Here is a 20,918-nt window from a genome sequence, read left to right on the forward strand (position 1 = left end):
ACAAACAAACAAACAAAAAAAAAACTAATGAGAAAAAAAAAAAAAACGGCAAACTCCTGAAGCAAAAAATGTTTTATTTTAAACTATTAGGTTTTTTGGTACGTATGAAAAATTCCAAAACACTCGACATACAGAGATGTTAGCACATTTCATTATCCTAGAAAATATGATGTGCCACTTGTGAAAATCACTAATATGCTTATTTTTCTCCCCCCACCCCCACCCCTCCCCGAATGAATTCGGTTCACTTTTAATCAGTTTCGTCCTGGAACATTAAGTAGGTTTAGAATTTTTATATTATTGCTTAATAGTTTCCTAATAAGGATTTGGCTGTCGGCTTGGCCTGCACACAAGATGCTTTTCAGTGTGTTCACCACGGCGGTGGCTTTCCACCTCATCTCTGGGGGCAGGTACTTCACATCCAGATATTCCCACAGTCTAGGTCTAGAGTCGTATAGCGTGTTAATGACCGTGTCCATGTCGGCCATCCCATTGCCGGCTCGTCCTCCTGCGAAGATTGGTGATCGATACATCTTCTCCAGCCTGCGTTCTGCTGCGGCAGCCAGCGCCAGGCTGCGCTTCAGGTACTCCCTGGAAGCCCGGACATACTCCCGGTGCTCCGGGTTGCTGCTGTCCCCCGGGGGCACATGCTGCACCAGGAAGCGAATATCTGAGATCTTCCTCAGAATGTCATCCTTACTCATCATCTGGGGGTGATGATCCGCCTCACCGAGCCTCTCTAGGCCGTACTCACCCGAGAGTTGGGGAACGTCCTCCAAGTCTGTGGACATCTCCAAGTCTGTGCGCCTGGCTGTGGTGGTGAAGTGGGTCGTGGTCCAGGAGCGCGTGGTTAGGAGTGTGGTTAGTGGTGTGCTACTTTGCCTGGCAGTTGGCTCAGGCTGGGGCTGGGGCTGGGGCTGGGGCTGGGGCTGAGGCTGGGGCTCTGGCTCCGGCTCTGGTTCCTTTTCGATAAAAGGTTCATTTGTACGTAAGACGACAGAAATATTGTTTGGCTTGATGGACCAAAAAGCCGTGGTGGTGTCCGTCTTCTTCTTCTTCTGGGTGGGTGGTGACCCCTCTGTGGCAAAAGGCACCTTGTCTGGGCTCACAGAACTGATGGCAGTGTTTTGCTCTGGTGGAGACCCGGGTGAGCTCTTCCTTGCCTGCCATGGTGCCTTCGATCCTGTAGAACGAACATTTTTTGCAGACGTTGATTTGTCCTCGGTGTCTGGCTCCCTAGTGGGGACACTTAGTAGCAGGTTCTCTAAGATTTGTACATAATGATGCAAGTTTTGCTCTTCATCGGGCGACACAGTTAGACCTGGGGGGGGGGGGGGGAGGGGCGGGGAGACCAAATGAAGAATTAAGAATTAAGTGACCACATGAAGAATTAAGTGGCAATTACTGCAGTGGCACTGTGACAGACCTTACTGACCCAAATACACCTCCAGGTTGTCACTTGGAAGTTGAAATAAAGAACCAAGGAGCACAGCTTCTTTGACACAGGATCTAGGCTCACTTTAAAACAACAACAAAGCAGGGTGCTGGTGGCTCATGCCTGTAATCCTAGCTACTTAGGAAGCTGAGATCTGAGGATCTCCGTTCAAAGCCAGCCCGGGCAGGAAAGTCCATGAGACTCTTATCTCCAATAAACCACTTGAACACTGGGAGTGGCACTGTGGCTCAAGCGGTAGAGCACTCGCCTTGAGCTGAAGAGCGCAGGGACAGCGCCCAGGCCCAGAGTTCAAGCCCCACAACCGACCAAAACAACAACAACAAAATGTTGCCGGGCACCTGTGACTCACACTTGTAATCCCAGCTACTCAGGAGGCTGAGATCTGAGGATCATGGTTCAAAGCCAGCCTGAGCAGGAAAAAACAAGACTCTTATTGCAATTAACCATCAAAAAAAACCAAAAACAGAAGTGGAGCTGTGACTCAAGGGGTCAGCCTTCAATGAAAAAACCTCAGGAACAGCATCTGGGAGCTGAGTTTAAGCCCTAAGACCAACACACACACACACACACACACACACACACACAGCTTGCTATGTATACTTGTATTTACAAGGCTTACTGACCTAAATCTAGAGTTTTCCTGAAGGAAAATAGTGAGAAAAATGAATAGGCAGCTTTAGCATAGCAAAACCAGAATCTATGAATTATTTACTGATAAAATTATATAACGTCTAGAATTTGCTTCTAAATAACCCAAGCCCTAAAAATCGGGGTGGGGGTTTGGATGGAAGAATAGAGACACAGGATTGTTTGAGGGTTGATTGTAGTTGGAGCTAGTTATAGCTAGATGGGAATTATATGCCATTTTCTACTTGGGTTGGTAACTACATTGGCTTATAATGAAATGTTTGAAAAATCTGGGAAAGTCGTCAGCAAGTCTAAAATACACAATCATCATGTAAGGAGATGCTGCCTGTAGCTTGGGGCCTGTGAGCCACCTGATTTTCATATCATTTGTCTTGTTTCTTCTCAAGAGTAATAAACAGGGCACCTAGGTTAGATATTAGTTAAGTCTGGGTATCAAACAGCAGGAAAAGGAGGTGCTTATGGATAGTTGCTTTCTTTTATCTTCCCTTATTATTCCCTTCTTCGGTTACCCAGCAACACTAGTTTCTGGCTGCCTAGCAACAGGAGCTACCTCCCACCTTGCCTCTCCTCCCTTCTCAATGTCCTCTTGGCCTCCATCTCGTTCTGTTCTTAAGTCTGTCCCCTCTCCCACACTTCGGCCTCCTGCCTTTATCCTCCAGAACATCTGTGCACTTCTTAGCGATCTCCCTTCTGTTGAATCAGGTCTGCTCTTTAAAAATCTTTGTTTAGGGCTGGGAAGGTGGCTCAGTGGTAGAGTGCTTGCCTTGCACGCATGAGGCCCTGGGTTCGATTCCTCAGCACCACATAAGCAAAAAGAAAAAGGCCGGAAGTGGCGCTGTGGCTCAAGTTGTAGAGCGCTAGCCTTGAGCTGAAGAGCTGAGGGACAGCGCCCAGGCCCAGAGTTCAGGCCCCACTACCGGACCCAAAAAACAAAAACAAAAACAAAAAAATCTTTGTTTAAAAAAAAAAAATGGTTGCAGACATGGTAGCAAAGACAGCCTTAAATATCCATACTCCTGGCCCTGGCTACTGCAAAGTCCTTCCTTCCACTCTTTAGGAGTTGCTAGAAAGCTGGACAAAATTCAGATGCTTTCACAGACTACCCTGCTGGCAGGGTTCCTCTTCCCGGGTTACTTTTTAGGCTAGCTACTCTATGATCTCCTCTGTTCTTACCAGCTAGGGATCCTGGCAATCAAGGAAGAACCTGGCCAGCTCGGGACTGTAGCGTGGCATTGCCCTTGTGCGCCCCCTGCAGGCAGGATGGTGGTGAGCCCACTTTGTGGTGGACTCAAGATTTTTTTTCTTTTCTTTTTCTCCAATCCTGGGGCTTGAACTCAGGGCCTGCACACTGACTGCGAGCTTCCTTTGCTCAAGGATAGTACTCTACCACTTGAGCCTCCATGCCACTTCTGCCTTTCTCTGTTTATGTGGTACTGAGGAATTGAACCCAGGGCTTCATGCATGCTAAGTAAGCATTCTAGCACTAAGCCACATTCCCAGCCTGGGCTCAAGATTTTACTGAAATCAGAGTTGGGGGCTAACACATGAGCTTGAGTTGCCCAAATTTGTCTTCTGAAAGCAAGACAAGGTGACTCATCACATGATGGAAACGATAAGCAAGAGTATGGGTTTGTGTTTTCTGCTTTGTTTTGTGACAATACTGGGGCTTGAACTTGGGGCCTGGGTACTGTCCCATAGCTTCTTTTTCACTCTGTCTTTCACTTGAAAACCACAATTCCATGTCTAGCTTTTTGTAATTCATTGGAGACAAGAATCTCATGGATTTTCCACTCTGGCTGGCTTTAAACCACAATCCTCAGCTCTCAACCTCCTGAGTAACTGAGATTACAGGCATGAGCCACCACATGGCATTGTATTTGTTTTTTAAAAAGAATATATCGTTGAGTGCCAGTGGCTCATGACTGTAATCCTTGCTACTCAGGAGGTTGAGAGCTGAGGATCATTGTTCTAAAACATCCCCAGGGCAGTCTATGAGAGTCTCATCTCCAATTAGTCACCAAAAAGCCAGAAGGGGAGCTTTGGCTCAAGTGGTAGAGAACTATCCTTGAGCAAAAACTAAAATAAAACTCAAGAATAGCATCTAGACCCTGAGTTCTAGCCCCAGGACCAGCACACATACACATAACACAAAAAGAATACAACTTAAGCTCAAGTGGAAAGTTAAAAGTCAGAAGTAATCCAATGAGTAGTAATACTAAAATATAATTGGAACTAAAATAAATTATTGACTTCATCTCTTCTGGAAGTGCACCCAAACTTAATAAAGGATATATAGGTAAAACCTATAGTCAACATTATATTAAACAGGGAAAAAAATAAAATTATTTCCCTTATAGTCAGAAATAAGATAAGGATGTCCATTCTTACTCAGTTTGGTAGTAGAGTTTCTAGCCAAAGCAATAAAGCAAGAGAAAGAAATAAACCATTCTTATTCAAATGGGACTTTATGAAGTCATATTGTCCCTATTTGCAGAGGATATGATCCTGTACGTAACAAATCTTACAGACTTTACCAAGAAATCTTCCAGCTTTGACAACATAGCAGGGTATAAAATCAACACTCAAAAAGCAGGAGCATGGGCTGGGAAGGTGGCTCAGTGGTAGAGTACTTGCTTTGCATGCATGAGACCCTGGGTTCAATTTCTCAGCACCAAGCAGAAAAAGCCAGAAATGGTGCTGTGGCTCAAATGATAGAACACTACCCTTGAGCTGAAAAGCTGAAGGACAGCACCCAGGTCCAGAGTTCAGACTCCATGACTGGAAAAAACAAACAAAAACAAAATGCAGGAGCTAGCCTGGTGCTGGTGGCTCATACCTGTAATCCTAGCTACTCAGGAGGCTGAGATACTCGAGGATTGCCATTTGAAGCCAACCCAGGCAGAAAAATCCCCACGAGATTCTTATCTCCAATAAACCACTCAAAAATCACAAATGGCGCTGTGGCTCAAGTGGTAGAACACTAGCACTAGCAGGCTAAATCAAGAAAACAATTCCACTCACAAAAAAAAAAAAAAAAAACCCTCAAGCTTTAACTTAACCAAGAAAACTACAAAACAATGAAAACTACAAAACTTTGGAGAAAGAAGTTGAAGAAGACCTCAGGTGATGGAAAGACCTCCCATGTTCGTGGATTGGCAGGAGTTAACAGCGTGAAAATGTCCACATTGCCAAAAGACAACCTGTAGATTCAGTGCAATACCCATCAATGTTCTGATGTCATTCTTCACAAAAATAGGAGGGAAATCATTCTAAAAATGTATACAGAAACATAAAAGACATGAGATAGCAAAAGCAATCTTGGGCGAAAACAGCAATGCTAGAGGTAAATCACAGTACTAGACTTCAAATTATACTACAGAGCCATGGTAACATGCTAATGGCACAGAATAGAAGATCCAGGAGTAAAACTACACAGCCACAAGCCTAGCTGATTTTCAACAAAGGAGCCAACAACTTCCACTGGAAAAAAGACAGCCTCCTCAACAAACAGTGCTGGGGAAACTAGCCTATCCACCTGCAGGCAGTTTGAAGCCATCCCAGTACACAAATCTGACTCTTATCCCCATTTAGACAGCAAAAATCCAGAGTGGAGGTGTGGCTCACATGGTAGAGCACCAGTCATGAGCATGAGAGTGAAGCACTCTGAGTTTAAGCCCCAGGACCAGCACAAAAATAGAACGAAAGGGGCTGCAAAGGTGGCTCAGTGGCAGAGTGCTTGCCTTACATGCATGAGGCCCTGGGTTTGATTCCTCAGCGCCACATAAACAGAAAAGGCTGGAAGTGGGGCTGTGGTTCAAGTGGTAGAGCACAAGCCTTTGAGCTGAAGAGCTGAGGGACAGCACCCAGGCCCAGAGTTCAAGCCTCACAACCAACAAAAAAAGAAAAAAGAGGGAGAGAAGAGAGAAAGAGAGAGAGAGAGAGAGAGAGAGGAGGAGAAGGAAGGGAGGGAGGGAGAGAGGAAAGGAAGGAAGGAAGGAAGGAAGGAAGGAAGGAAGGAAGGAAGGAAGGAAGGAAGGAAGGAAGGAAGGAAGGAAGGAAGGAAGGAAGAAACTCCCTAAAGACTAGGACTAAATCTGGTCATCTGAGACACTTCATCCAAAAGTATTTTAACTTTTTCCTACTACTTTTCATGATCATTGGGTTGTGTTGTTCTTTCTTTCTTTCTTTCTTTTTCTTTCTTTCTTCCTTTCTTTCTGCAATTCTGAACCACAGCTCAGTGTCATTACAATGCCCTGTGTTACTTTTTCACACCTACCAATTGAATTTTATCGATCAGCTTGGTGAAACCAATCTCCAACACCATTCATCTCCATCACCACTATGCTACGACCGACACCAGTTAGGGGAGACCGGCCGGCCTCTTTGGGAAGCAGAAATTTAAGAGCGTCCTGCCCAGGCTGTCCGGCCAAACAGAGTCCTGACCCCTGCTTCTCAACTTTCACCCCAGCGGGTGATCCATCCACACCACCCTGTTCGGGGCCCCTGGGCGGAGGGAGCAGGCCGGCCGCAGGACCAAGGCCGCGCCTGGGCCCACGCCCTGACCGTGAGCCAGAGGGGGACTGGGGGGGCGAAGGGCTCAACTTGGAGCATCCAGAGCCCTTCCTGGGGAGCCCCGGGACCACCGATCCAGGCTGGACACTCACTCACTCGAATGTGCTGGAAGGGGCGCAGGCCACAGCAACAGCGCAGCTAGAAGGACCACGGACGTCATGGGAGCAGTCTGCAGCGCTCCGCCATGCAATGGAGACGTCCTGGGGCCACCGGGCCGGGCACCGCGGGGCCGGAAGGGGGTGTCAGCGGCCGACAGTCCCACCGCAGGGCCCCGGGCGCCCCAGCAACGGTTGTCCCCAGTGGGTGTCGCGGGCGCGGGCGCTGCGCGCGTGGGGCGCGCGGGAGCCTGGTGGGCGCCGACTCCCTGGAGACGCTCTGGCTGCGCTCTACCGGCTCGCTGGAATTTGAGGGGTGCACGCTGGAGTTTGGGGTTGCACGCTGGAGTTTGGGGGTTGCACGCTGGAGTCTGGGGTGCAGGTGGAGTTTGGGGGATGCACACTAGAGTTTGGGGTGCCCAGTAGAGTTTGGGGTGCAAGGTGGGGTTTGGGGTGCACGGTGGAGTTTGGGGGTGCCAGTGGAGTTTGGGCATGCATACTAGAGTTTGGGATGCATGGTGGAGTTTGGAGTGCAGGTGGAATTTGGGGATACACACTGGAGCTTGGTGTGTCCGGTAGTCTTTGGGGTGCATGGTGGTGTTTGGGGTGCACAGTGGTGTTTGGGGTGCACAGTGGTGTTTGGGGTGCACGGTGGATTTGGGGATGCCCGCCGCAGTTGGGGTGCACGGTGGGGGAGGGCTCCACGGCGATCACTGGCCTCGGCTGTGGGGTTCGCTGGCTTGGTGCATGCCGGATGCTCTCCCGAGTTTAGGGGTTCGTGTTCACGCTCGCTGGCACAGCGCGTGGGGGTGTCGGGCATCTGCCTGCTTCCAGGGACTGCGCCCGTCCCTGGTGCAGACCCACAGCCGGTGGAAGACATTGCCTGAGGGCAGAGCACGAAGAGTTCGTTATACAGTGTGAATCCCGCTCAGAAAACCCCAGCGTCGTAGGCGGGGGTGAGGTGTCAGGAAGGAGGAAGGCACAGAGCTTCCCGGAGCCCAGAGCCGGGGCTGCTCGGGGTTGGGAAGTTCAGGATCAAGGAGCTGGCAGATTGCTCCCCTCTCCCCCCACCCTCTCCAACCAGGGGAATCTTTCTTCTTGGCTCGGAAGTGGCCATGTTCAAGTCCTCACCGGAAGCCTTTGCCAGAATCCAGAACACCTCAGGTCCCTAACACCGGGTTTCATCTTGAAGGACCAACCTCATCCAATCGGGTATCATAGTGCCAGGCCCTGGTGGCTCACACCTATAATCCAGCTTCTCAGGAGGCTGAGATCTGAGGATCGTGGTTCAAAGCCAGGCAGTCCCGGCAAAAAAAAAAAAAGTCTGTGAAACTTGTCTCCCAATTACCCAGCAGAAAGGCAGATGTGGAGGTGTGACTCAAGTGGTAGCGTGCCAGTCTTCAGCAGAAAAAGCTAACCAAGGGCACCAGGCCCTGAATTCAAGCCCTAGGACCAGCACGCACACATACACACATGCACACACACACAGATGGTGCCTTTTTTTTTTTAACCTTTCCTCGTTGTTCTTAGTGGAGAGAGAAGGGGTTGTACTTCATTCCTTCCCTGTCTCATGCTGGGGTTTTCCATGTACACCTTCTAATATGTCGTTAAAACCCACTCACAGGGCTGGGAAGGTGGCTCAGTGGTAGAGTGCTTGCCTTGCATGCATGAGGCCCTGGGTTCGATTCCTTGGCACCACATAAGCAGAAAAAGCCAGAAGTGGTGCTGTGGCACAAGTTGGTAGAGCGCTAGCCTTGAGCTGAAGAGCTGAGGGACAGCGCCCAGCCCCCAAGTTCAGGCCCCACAACCAGCAAAAAAACAAAAACAAAAAAAAACCCATACTCACTGTCTGCTCCGTCTAACCCAGTGGATTTCTGTAAACAGACTGGGTTTCTCCTCTTCCCCACTCCCCCGCCCCTCAAAAAATAAAGAGGCATATTGGAGTAGTCCTCCATTACTGCACACTTGTCCTCCTAGGACCAGCTCTGACTGTGGCCTTCATGTGCTTGACCTCAGATCTCAAGTGTCACTTCCTAACAGCATTGAAATTCAATACGCACTTCAATGACTGAGTGACCCCTCCAGTGCATCTTTCTTAACCATCCAATCCATGCACAGCCTCGTAAAAGGAAGAGTACCTGTACCGCTGCCAGAGGAGGGCTTCAGCCACAAGAGGGCAGAAGAGGCTCACAGATCGATGGTATGGCCTTGACAATTATTTCAAAGTATCCCTGGATTTTGACTCGGCTTAGCTATTGTGTGTTTGTTTCACTGGCATGCTTGACATAACACACAACACACACCAAATAGCCTATGCTAACGTGTAAAACAGCTTAATAAGAATAATCAGGAAGTGGTGCTGTGGCTCAAGCGGGCAGAGCACTTACCTTGAGCTGAAGAGCTGAGGGACAGCGCCCAAGCCCAGAGTTCAAGCCCTACGACTGACAAAAAATATATATATAGCTGGGTGCTGGTGGCTCACACCTGTAATCCTAGCTACTCTGAGATCTTAGGATCACGATTCCAAGCCAGTCCAGGCTGGAAAGTCCATGAGATTCTTATCTCCAACAAACCACCAGAAAACCAGAAGTGGGGCTGTGGCTCAAGTGGTAGAGTGCTAGCCTTGAGCTGAAGAGCTGAGGGACAGCACCCAAGCCCAGAGTTCAAGCTCCATCACCAGCAAAAAAAGAATAATCCTTGTGCTCCAAAAGATTTTTTTTCTGTGCAGGCTGCCTAGAGTCTTTCCCCAGCTCTTAAAGCCCATCCCTAGCCAGGTATATTGCAAACAGTCCTGGAAAGAGGTCAGTTTGCATAACTCAAAGGCACGCTGTCTCAGGGAGTGCCCTCTTCTGGAAGGTTCTGTCCTGCTTCAGGTAGGAAAATGTTCGTTTTTCGTTTTCCAGTACTAAGGTTTGAACTCAGGGCCTTGCGCTCTTGCTTGGTTTTTTCACTCAAGGCTGGTGCTCTGCCACTTGAGGCACAGCTCTGCTTCTAGCTTTTTGCTCATTAATTGGAAAGAGGAGTCTCATGGACTTCTCTGCCCAGACTGGCTTCAAAACCATGATCCTCCAGTCTCAGCATCTTGAACAGCACCCTCCCTAAAGTATTGTTTCTTAATGTGACACAAATCAGATCTGAAAACACTTTGGAAGGAGAAAACTTTTAACAAATGAGTGAAAAACAAAACCAAACTTTCTCTTCACTCACAACTTCCCTCCAACCAAGTTATGACCTCTCCACTAGGTGGAGTGAGTTCCTAGGCTCCAGGTCTCCATGTCTCTCCGAGGTCGGTGGCCAGGTCAGTGGCCAGCTTAGTGTGAATTCCTGGGCTTCCAGCTCATTAAGGACACGCTGACTTTCCAGTCGGCCTGCTGAATCAGACAGCAGTATTTCAACCTTCATGTCTTCACACTGAAGAGAAGCAGCTGCTCTGTCTAAATCTCCTGTTCTCACTCTAAACACCTGCCATCCACTCTCCATCCCCCCAAAATAAAATCCAGAACCCCTGCCTTACTAGCTCCCTGCAATCTCAGATAGCATCAGTGCTAAATTACAGGAAGACTGATGCAGACCAGCAGGGGGCGCACAAACACCACCACAGGCCAGGAGACACAGTTGCCTGGGGATCTAAGGATCTCCAGGCTCAGGTTCCTATCTTCAGTGGCAATTTTAGACAGGGTGATTTTCACCTTTGGTTTTGAAGGACACTCACACACACACACACACACACACACACTCACACACACACACACACTAGCCCTTTGAACAGCAACTATGTCAAAGATCATGATGGTTATATAATGATTCAAAAATAATACAGATGCCTGACACTGGTGGCTCATGCCTATAATCCTAGATACTCAGGAGACTGAGATCTGAGGATCGCTGTTCGAAGCCAGCCTGGACAGGAAAGCCTGTGAGAGTCTTACCTCCAATAAACTACTCAGAAAAAGCCAAGAGTCTTACGGACTTTCCTTCTTTGGTGGTAGAACACTAGTCTTGAGCACAAAGAGGCTCAGAGACAGTGTCCAGGTCCTGAACTCAAGCCCCAGGACTGGAATGATAATAATAATAATAATAAGGCTGCAAGTGAGATTTGTCTCTGGCCAGCTTTCCTACCCTCCAGGCTCAGTTAGAGTTTCATCAGCTAGTAGGAGTGGGGGCAGGGGGTCGATGCAGGAGGTAGAGGTGATAAATACTCATTGGAAATGCTGGTTGAAAATTTAATTGTTGCTGGCCTCCAGTGGCTTAGACCTGTAATCCTAGCTACTCAGGAGGCTGAGATCTGAGGATTCTGGTTTAAAGCCAGCCTGAGCAGGAAAGTCCATGGGACTCTACAATTAAACACCAAAAAGCAGAAAGTTGAGCTGTGACTCAAGGGGTAGAGTGCTAGCCTCAAGTGAAAAACCTAAGGGACAATGCCAGGCCCTGAATTCAAGCCCTAGTCTCAGCACCAAAATAAATAAATAAATGTTAAATGTTCAATTTTATAAAGTTACAAATACAAAAATAATTTAAAATATCAATCATTCTCTTATTCTCCTTATTAACCCAGCAAGTTTTTTTCCCCCCCTGGTTGTGGGGCTTAACTCTGGGCCTGGGCGCTGTCCCTCAACTCTTCAGCTCAAGGCTAGCGCTCCACCACCTGAGCCACAGCATCACTTCTGGCTTTTTCTGCTTATGTGGTGCTGAGGAATCGAACCCAGGGCCTCATGCATGCAAGGCAAGCACTCTACCACTGAGCCGCCTTACCAGTCCTAACCCAGCAATTTTTAATAATAATGTATAAGGTGCTTAGATTACTTTGGGGCCTATTTTCAAATGTAACTAAATGCCATAATTATTTCATATCAAATTTTGAAATTCAAGGTAGTCAGTACCTTTTTCAAAGTATTTCAATGATCTCATTAACTTTAAAGAAACCCTTTCCAGGTATTACTTAATACTAATCTAGTAAGTTAACTATAAATGTTTTAAATGCATTGAATTATTCCACTACCATTTATAAAATGAACAAGCTTTAGCCAAAAAATAACAAGTATAAACCAATTACTCACTGATATAGTGTAAGGTAGAACTGAAAATCAGGCAATGCAAAGTCCATCAAGCATTACAAATATCTAATGTACTGAGCGTAAATCCATTCATACATAAATATTAATACTGCTTACTCAACTTCCATGTCAATATACTTATTTCTCACTATTGTGTGTGTGTGTGTGTGTGTGTGTGTGTGTGTGTATGTGTGTGTGTGTGTGTGTATGCATGCATCAGTACTGGGACTTGAACTCAGGACCTGGACGCTCATTTCTTTTGCTTAAGGCTAGAGCTCTAGCATTTGAGCCTAGTTCCACTTTCAGCTTTTGGCAATAAATTGGAGCTAAGAGTCTTACGGTCTTTCCTTCCACAGCTGGCTTTGAACTGTGATCCTCAGATCTCAGCTTCTTGAGTAGGTAGGATTACAGGCACAGGGCATTGTTTGGGGGATTTTTAAATTTTTCTTTCCTTTTTTTCCATTGGAGATGGGGATTAGAACTCGCTGATTCTTACACTCATTGACCAGCATTCTATCACCTGAGATACACCTCCAACCTCTGCATTTTTTTTCACACAGATTGCATGAAAACATTTCTACACGTTCAACAAAGGCTGGGGAGAAGGAAGGTCAGGCTTCTGGGATCATACGTCGCTTGCAGGCAGACGCTTGCTCATGACAGGCTAGATTCTAGGTCCATTCTGTGTTCAATTTCTGATGGGTGTGGCAATTACGGCCTCCACTGTCCTATCCTAACTGCGTGGCATGCAGACTTGTCCATCTTATTCTAGCACCCACAGACAGAGCAATGAAAGAAGATATAAAATACTTAATCATTTTAGGATGATTATTTATCCAAATAGTATTGTTTTGACATCTTGATGACATTCTTGATCTTTTGAGATAAATAAAATAAATATACAAACCTAACTAATTTTTCTTGTTTCCTTTTTTTTTTTGTCAGTACTAGTCCTGGGATTTGAACTCAAGATGTCACACTAGGCAGATGTGACATGTCCCTAGTCTTTTGCTGTTTCGGTTATTTTTTTTAAAAGCATCTCCTATTTTTGCCTAAGGCCAGCCTCTAACCATGATTCTCCTATCTGTGTCTCCTTCATAGCTGGGATTATCGGCAGGAACCATCATACCTAGCTTTCTTGTTGTCGGGGAGGTGTCTCCCTTTTTGTTTTTGGCTGTTCTAGAACTGTGATTCTTCCAAATTCCACCCCCTGAAATTACAGGCGTATGCTGCCAGGTCTGGCTCTTTTTACACTTACAAGATGACTCCTAAACTTCCCTCTGTAAATTATACATAGGCTCACATTTGTGGCTCACACCTTCCCATTGGACAGGGCCATTTAAAAAAGTTGCATTTGGTCCAGACATACCATATTCTGCCTATAGCCCAGCTCATGGTGTTAACCAATGGGAAGGTTTGGCATGCTTGGTGAAATGAAAAACAGCTCTGTACATTTCTGTCTTTTTCCTAAGCTGAATCTGTGATTCAGATATAAATCACATAACAAGTGTGTGCCTTCAAAGTCACTCACGGGATTATGAGCTCCCATCTGGGGACACAAAGGAGAATTGCAATAACTATTTCCACTGACAGCCGGGTGCCAGTGGCTCACCTCTGTAATCCTAGCTACTCAGGAGGCTGAGATCTGAGGCTCACAATTCAAAGCCAACCAGGGCAGGAAAGTCTGAGACTCTTCTCTCCAATGAACCACCAGAAAACTGGAAGTGGCACTGTGGTTCAAAGTGGTAGAGCGCTAGCCTGAAGGGAAAAAGCTTAGGCCAGTGCCCAGACCCTGAGTTCAAATCCCATGACTGACCTTTCCTCCCACCTCCACCCCCCAAAAAAAAATTCCATTCAGGACAAAGTTGTGATAGTAAAAGTTTCAAAGATCACTAAGGCATCTTTTAAAGTGCTGCCTCAGGGATCTTGAGCAGAAAGCCCTGCTGGCCAGTTGTGTTTTGCTGCTTCTGTTGATAATTGTAGGTATCTGGAATGGTTTCTATCAAGTAAACATCCCATCCTGTAATGAATTACTCCCACAACAAGGGCATTTAGGTTGTTTCCATTATTTTGATTATGCTGAAGAATCCTTAAAAGAGTGACTTTTTGTTGTTGTTTCCTTTAGACAGATTCTAAAACTTGGTGTTACTAGTTTAAAATATAGCCAGGTGCCAGTGGCTCACCTCTGCGATCCAAGCTGAGATCTGAAGATTGTGGTTCAAACCCAGCCTGGGCAGAAAAGTCTGTGAGACCCTTATCTCCAATCAACTACTCAGAAAAAGCTGGATGTGCCACTGGGGCTCAAGTGGTAGAGCACGCTAGCCTTGAGCAAAAAGCTCAGGGACAGAGCTCAGGCCCAGAGTTCAAGCCCCAGAGCCTACAAAAAATAAAGAAAATAAAAATAAAAATATAGGCACACAGAGGGATGCCGGTATCATGATTTGGAAGGTTAGTCCACATCAGCTGTGCTTGCTGAGAGAAAACTGGGTCATCCACGGATGGTAAGTTCAAACTGAGTGGTCTGCTAGGCATAAATATAGGGGGAAAAGGAAGAGGAGAAAGAACAGAGGAGGAGGAGAGGGAGAAGGAGAACTTAGACATGATAACAATGGGACGGACTGGCTCCAGTGTTGAAGGCTGGGGCCCGGGGACCAAGACCCCTGGATAATGAGGATGCTAGTCTCCTCAGTAGAGAAATTCATGCATGAATTTATGAGCTGGAAGGAGGCACTGACCGGAAGCCCGGCTTGACCCTGGTCCTCCCAGTCTCTTTCTGCTTCCTGGCTGCCATGAGGTATTCTGTCACAGTCACAAAAAGCACCTAACACACGGCGAATCTGCTTCCAAAAGTACAGCAGTGCACACCCCCACATGTACTCAACAGGGGCTCATTCTGCCATGCTGTGGGCCGTGAGCGCTGTCACTCCACAGTAACTGTTTGCTGCTTTGATCAGGACGTGGTATGGAAAAATCCAGGCATGCTGTTTACTTGCCTGCTGATTAGTTATCTGTCTCTCCTCTTCTCCTCCCCTCCCTTCTTCTCCTGGCTTTCTCCTTGTGCTTCCTTTTTACCTTCTTTCCTTTCTCCTTCCTTCTTTCTTCCAGCAAGGAAGACCTTACAAACCTATTGCACTGTTTTGTTTTTGTAAATTCTAACTTCCTGTTGGATTTCACTCTGTGTATATTTTATTATACATTCCAACATTCTTGCCTGGTGGAACCCGATGGATTTATCACTCCCAACATTGCTACAATCTTAGAAAGTTTCTTTACCATTCAGAAATGGAATAAATATTAATTTCTATTTTCTCTTACCTGCAACTTGATTTTAAATTTATGGAGTGGTTTTTATACACTAACTCTTTGACTTACCTGAACATTTTTGAGTATACAAACAATAATGTCAGAAAAGCATCTTTTCTATCAGAGTAGTTCCTTTCTGTTATGTCTTGAAGGAATTGTTTTTCTGAAGGGTTTCTGCTTTGGCCAGGTGGCTTGGCCCTTGTTAATTACATTTAGTTACATGCATCCTTTTCCTGAGCACTTTAATTAAGACATCTGGCCAGGCTTCAGTGGCTCACGCCTGACATCCTAGCTATTCAGGAGCCTAAGATCTGAGGATCGTGGTTCAAAGCCAGCCAGGTCAGAAACATCCGTGAGACTCTCATCTCCAATAAACCACCAGAAAGCAGAAAGTGGCGCTTTGGCTCAAGTGGTAGAGTGCTAGCCTTGAGCTGAAGAGCTGAGGGACAGTGCCCAGGCCCAGAGTTCAAGACCCATGACCAACTACCCCCCACCCCCAAAAAAGACATCCTGTTATTAACTCCTTGAGTTTTAGTTATATCCTGTTTATTAAGCCACATCCTATTGCAGATTGTGAATCTGACCTCAGCCAATGGGGGCAGAGGGGTGGAGCCTGCTGGGTTTAGGGATTAAAAAAGGGAGCAGCCTGCCTGCCCTGGATGCTTCCTTACCAAAGTTTTGGCTGATGGTGCATTCTTCTGCAGAAGTAAACTTCGCCTTGCCCAATTCCTTTTGAGGTGGTATCTTTATTCCTATACAACACCCCAACACCCTGAGTTATTTCTAACAATGCCCTAACCTGAAAACAACTATACATTTAAGGATTCTTTGAACAAATCCTTTTTTCAAGTAATTACATTTTTAGATCTTTTGCTCCTTTTTAATTACTAAGATATGCTAGGTTAAAAAAAATTTTAAACTTAGGTGGGGTGCTAGTGTCTCATGCCTATAATCCTAGTATTGAAAGAGGCTGAGATATGAGGATCAAGGTTCATAACCAGCCCAGGCAGGAAAGTCTGTGTGACTCTTTATTTACACTTAATCACCAAAAATCCAAAAGGAGAGCTGTGACTCAAGTGGTAAAGCGCCAGTCTTAGGCAAAAGAGAAGCTCAGGGACAGCAACCAGGCCCAGAGTTCAATCCCCAGGACCAGCACAAAACTGAATGAATGAATCTGTACAGACATTAAGCATTTCCATTTTTGCATCTCTAACCCTTCTGACAGCCGTAGTTTTTCAGTTTCATCTATAGTTTAGCTTTGGCTACACTTGACCTTTATAAAAACAAGTAATAAACAGTAACAGCCTTGTCGGACTTCTTTCACTCAACATCATACATCGGAGTTTGTGTCATTCTGGGCACTTGTGGTTTATCTCGTTGCTTGCCAAATAGTATTCCATTGCGTAGGTAAGCCATTTTATTTATCCATTAACTTATTAATGGACCTTTTGGGTCCTCTCCAGTTTAGCACCATGTTTAATAAATCTAAGAGCACACAAATTGTTTTGTGTGAATTTCTAGGTATGGAATTGTTAATCCACAGAGCAGTAATCCTTCCAGAAAGTGGTTGCACAATTTAACTTCTGTTCCACTGTGGAATAGCTCTTCCACACTCTCACCAAAACTAGCAAGTTACCTTTTTTGCACATGAATGTCGTTTTAACACGTTGCCTTTTTTGTAAATAATGGAGGCACAAGCACAAGTTTAAAGAAAGCTCCAAGTGCGCACCCCAGGCCATTTTGGAACAAGTTGTCACCCTGGGACATATCTTCCCCTCTCCTTGTGTCTTTCTGACCTGTGGTTCATACAATGCTGAGCTCACAGTAGCAGTGGGGAGCGTGGAGCTGTCGGGTGTGGGGGCCTCCACTGAGCCATCTTGGCTGTGCTCTGAGGGGCCCAACGTCCTGTTTCTGCAAGTTGTTCTTTTGTTGTTGTTGATGATTGTGGGACTTGAACTCTGGGCCTGGAACTGTCCCTCAGCTCTTCAGCTCAAGGCTAGTGCTCTACCGCTTGAGCCACAGTACCACATCCGGTTTTCTCAGTGGTTTATTGGAGATGACTCTCACAGTCTTTCCTGCTCGGGCTGGCTTTGAACTGCGATCCTCAGGTCTCAGCTTCCTGAGCTAGGATTATAGGCGTGAGCCACCGGCGCCCGGCTCTGCATGTTGTTCTTCTATGAAGCATTTTCTGCTTGTGTTGGTCATGACAAACTCCTGCTGTCTTCATCAAGAATTCTGGCCAGCACAAGCAGCCCAAATACCAGTCACTTCTACTTTCTATTAAAGACAAATGTTGGCTGGGAATGTGGCTTAGTGGTCTCTTGCTTGCCTAGCATGCATGAAGCTCTGGGTTCAATTCCTCAATACCTATAAGCAGCTCAAGGACAGGTTTTTCTGAGTGCAAAAATGACTTAACAGGAAAACCTATAAAAACGTAGAACAGTGTAAGACCCTGCAAACAACACAAATACCTGTTTCCTCCTACTGAATCACTGTCCACCAATTCACTTTGAATCATGTCTCACTAACTTGGCTCAGGCTGGCCTCCAATTCCAGATCCTTCTGCCTCCATTTTCCAGCGCTGGGATTACAGAGGAGTATCACCATGCCCAGCAAAAGGCATTGGTCAGCCCTTGTGTTACCAGCCTCCCTGGCTTTCCTCTGGGCCACAGGGATGTATTTTCTTTTTTATTCTCTTTTTTTTTGGGGGGGGGGGGTCAGGTCATGGGCCTGAACTCTTCACTTCAAGGCTAGAGCTCTACTACTTGAGCCACAGCGCCACTTCCAGCTTTTTTTTTTTTTGCTTATGTGGTGCTGAAGAATTGAACCCAGGGCCTCATGCATGCAATGCAAGCACTCTACCACTGAGCCACCTTCCCAGCCCCAGGGATGTATTTTCTTTCGTTGGCTTTTATAAATTGTGCCAGGATACCACCAGAAATATCTCCACACACCTTCCAACACTGTGCCCTGAGTTGTCTGTTTTTCCACTGCATCTCTCCATGAATCTAGTCTAGTGCCACCTTTGAATAAATATATATACAGTGATGCCATCCTCAGCTCAAGACAGCATATAAAATAGGTCCAAGTACGGTGTGAGGCTCTGCCAGAAAGAGATGCCACCGCGACCATGCTACTCGCTTGCTTGCATGCAAATTTTTTACATTTAATTTACTGGAATCCAGAACTTTCAGAGAAGGTTAAATGCACGTATATTCTCCTGGAACAACCAACTAAAGATATAAACAAAAATTAACTAAGGTCTCAGAAGATATAAAGTTAAACTCCAGTTCAAGAGCTTATAGATAGATCATTAATTGTAAGTACAAGTGATTATTGCCATCATAAGCCAGACTGGGAGGATAATTTTATTATGTATGCTAAAGATTAGGATAGTGTTTGTAAATAGTAAATGCATCAAAGTTCTAAGAAAGTACAATATGTATCTTTTTTTTGTTGATCGTGGGACTTGAACTCTGGGCCTGGAACTGTCCCTCAGCTCTTCAGCTCAAGGCTAGCTCTCTACCACTTGAGCCACAGCACCACTTCTGATTTTCTGAGTGGCTTATTGGAGATAAGAGTCTCACAGACTTCCCTGCCCGGGCTGGCTTTGAACCTCGATTCTCAGATCTCAGCCTCCAGAGTAACTAGGATTACAGGCATGAGCCACTGGAGTCCAGCTATATACTTTCTTAATGTTTTCGTTCTATTTTATTTTTATTTTTTTGTTTTTTGGGTCCAGTCATGGGCCTGAACTCTGGGCCTGGGCGCTCTCCCTCAGCTCAAGGCTAGTGCTCTACCACTTGAGCCACAGCACCACTTCCGGCTTTTTGCTTTTGTGGTGCTGAGGAATCGAACCCAGGGCCTCAAGCATGCAAGGCAAGCGCTCTACCACTGAGCCACCTTCCCAGCCCTCGTTCTATTTTAAAAGATATTGGTGCTGGTCTTGGGGCTTGATATCAGGGCCTGGGCACTGTCCCTGAGCTTTTTCACTCAAGGTTAGTGCTCTACCACTTGAGTCGCAGCTCCACTTCTAGCTTTTTTGATGGTTCATTGGAGAAGAATCACAGGTTGGCTTTTTTTTTTTTTTTTCACAGGTTGGCTTTGAACTGAGCCCTGAGATCCTCAGATCACAGCCTCCTGAACAAATTAGGATTACAGGCTTGAGCCACCAGAATCCAGCTTCACTCAATAAAAATTTTAGTCACAAGTAATGATTGTTTCCATCTAACAGAGCTTTTTCTCCAGGATGAGCCAACAGACTGGTAACTTTTCTTTAAAAAAAACAAAAACCTTTTTAAAACATTGCTTTATTTAGCAAAAGAAAACTCAGAATTTTTAAGACCTCCACATTCCTTTGCTATTCACATCCAAATGCAGTAGTTGCCACTTTTGTCTCTGTGGATTTCCAAAGAATCTACATTTGTAAAAAGCTTATATAGGAAGACAAAAGGGACAGTAATTAAGCTGGAGTCTTTCCAAATCTTTGTCTCTGGGTAGGTGGAGTGCCTTGGCCAGGTCACAGCTTCAGGCTGGGGAACTAAAATTTGCACCTAGAACACAAGAGCATCTAGACCAATCAAGGGCAAATGAGCTATGCTGGCAGGAAAGACATGGGTATTCATAACGCAGTTCTACCCTACAATCAGAGGCTAAGGACACCCATTGCTAGCATCTTTGAGGACAAAGCAGGTTGCTCGATTGTTGGAAGGATTCTTGCTGTAAGATACTGTGGAGGGCATCTTTAGCTGAGAGTCAACTTTCTCTGTGAGGGTTCAAATCTTTGCAGCCCATCTCATTTATTCTCAATGGGAACCAAACAGTTCTAGAGCTAGGAGACTCTCCATCGTTCATAATCTAACTCCTATTGTAGAGCCCCTCAGCAGTGAGGAATTCCACCTGTACCCACTAAGATGGACGAACATCCTGCCTGGCCTGGCCTGGCCTGGCCTCCCCCCCCCCCCCCCAGGACTTCTTTCCTCACTGTATTTCCTGAAATACAGGCCATGCAGAGAACTGGCTCACTATTGTAATGTGCAATAATATGTAATTTAAGAAGTGTAAAATAAGTGTCTTTTTGACATTTGTCATCCTCATGGCTCAGCTATCCTATTTCTAATAAAAAATAACCAAAACCATATTTAAAACTTTCTTACAAATAAACAACAAGCAGAAGGGATTTTCTTTTAATTGGAAAAAATGGACAGTGCAAAAAATGTTTTTGGCATTTCCTGTAAAGACTTTAGTGGAGCAAAGACATCTTCCAATTTACCAACACTTCACACAAAAGCTGTCATCAAGGAGGTTTTTAAAAGCTAAGGGTTCTAAAACCAAGAGGTGGCCAGCGTTGTGGACTCTGGACTCTGTGATCAGGCCCTGACTTTTCCCAATTGTAATTTTACTTTGTTTCTAATAATACTCTGGGTTCTTGAGATCTTTCACCTCTGACAATTTCTGCATCTGCCCTAACAGGGCTTGGACTGTCAAAGAGCTGTGGGCTTTGGTGGAGGCACAGCACAGCTGGACAGCACAACTGGACAGGACGGCTGTACTGGATTGGCTGGATTGAAGGGGTTACTCTTGTGGAAAGGCACCGCCCCACATCACGTGGCTAAGCAATATGCCTGTAACCCGGGCTGAAACTTTTCAGAGTTGCCAGTGAGCATTTACCATCCCAGAGAACTTCAGCACTTCTGTTACACACGGTTTACACTCCAAACTCACAAGGAATCGGAGAGGCAAGGATGCTTTAAAAATAACCTTCAGTCCCAAGCCCGGAAATCGGTGGAC

General features: G+C 45.9%; 2 protein-coding genes across 2 annotated transcripts in view; one reads left to right on the plus strand and one right to left on the minus strand.

Moving 5' to 3' along the window:
• Positions 1–238: 238 nt before the first annotated feature.
• Spesp1 (sperm equatorial segment protein 1) lies at positions 239–6,836 on the minus strand. The gene is made up of 2 exons (XM_042697398.1): positions 6,773–6,836; positions 239–1,321 (listed from the first exon to the last, which is right to left on the minus strand). Exons 1-2 carry the CDS (start codon positions 6,834–6,836, stop codon positions 255–257), a joined length of 1,131 nt encoding a protein of 376 aa, XP_042553332.1. The 3' UTR covers positions 239–254.
• The window catches only part of Anp32a (acidic nuclear phosphoprotein 32 family member A), a 41,598-nt gene continuing 26,697 nt past the window's right edge, over positions 6,018–20,918 (plus strand). The window contains exon 1 of the mRNA XM_042697399.1: positions 6,018–6,055. The gene's annotated coding sequence lies outside the window, so the exon portion shown is untranslated. The remainder of the gene's footprint in view (positions 6,056–20,918) is intronic.

Source organism: Dipodomys spectabilis, unplaced genomic scaffold (genome assembly GCF_019054845.1).
Source record: "Dipodomys spectabilis isolate Male_0828 unplaced genomic scaffold, ASM1905484v1 ptg000219l, whole genome shotgun sequence".
Taxonomy (NCBI): Eukaryota; Metazoa; Chordata; class Mammalia; order Rodentia; family Heteromyidae; genus Dipodomys; species Dipodomys spectabilis.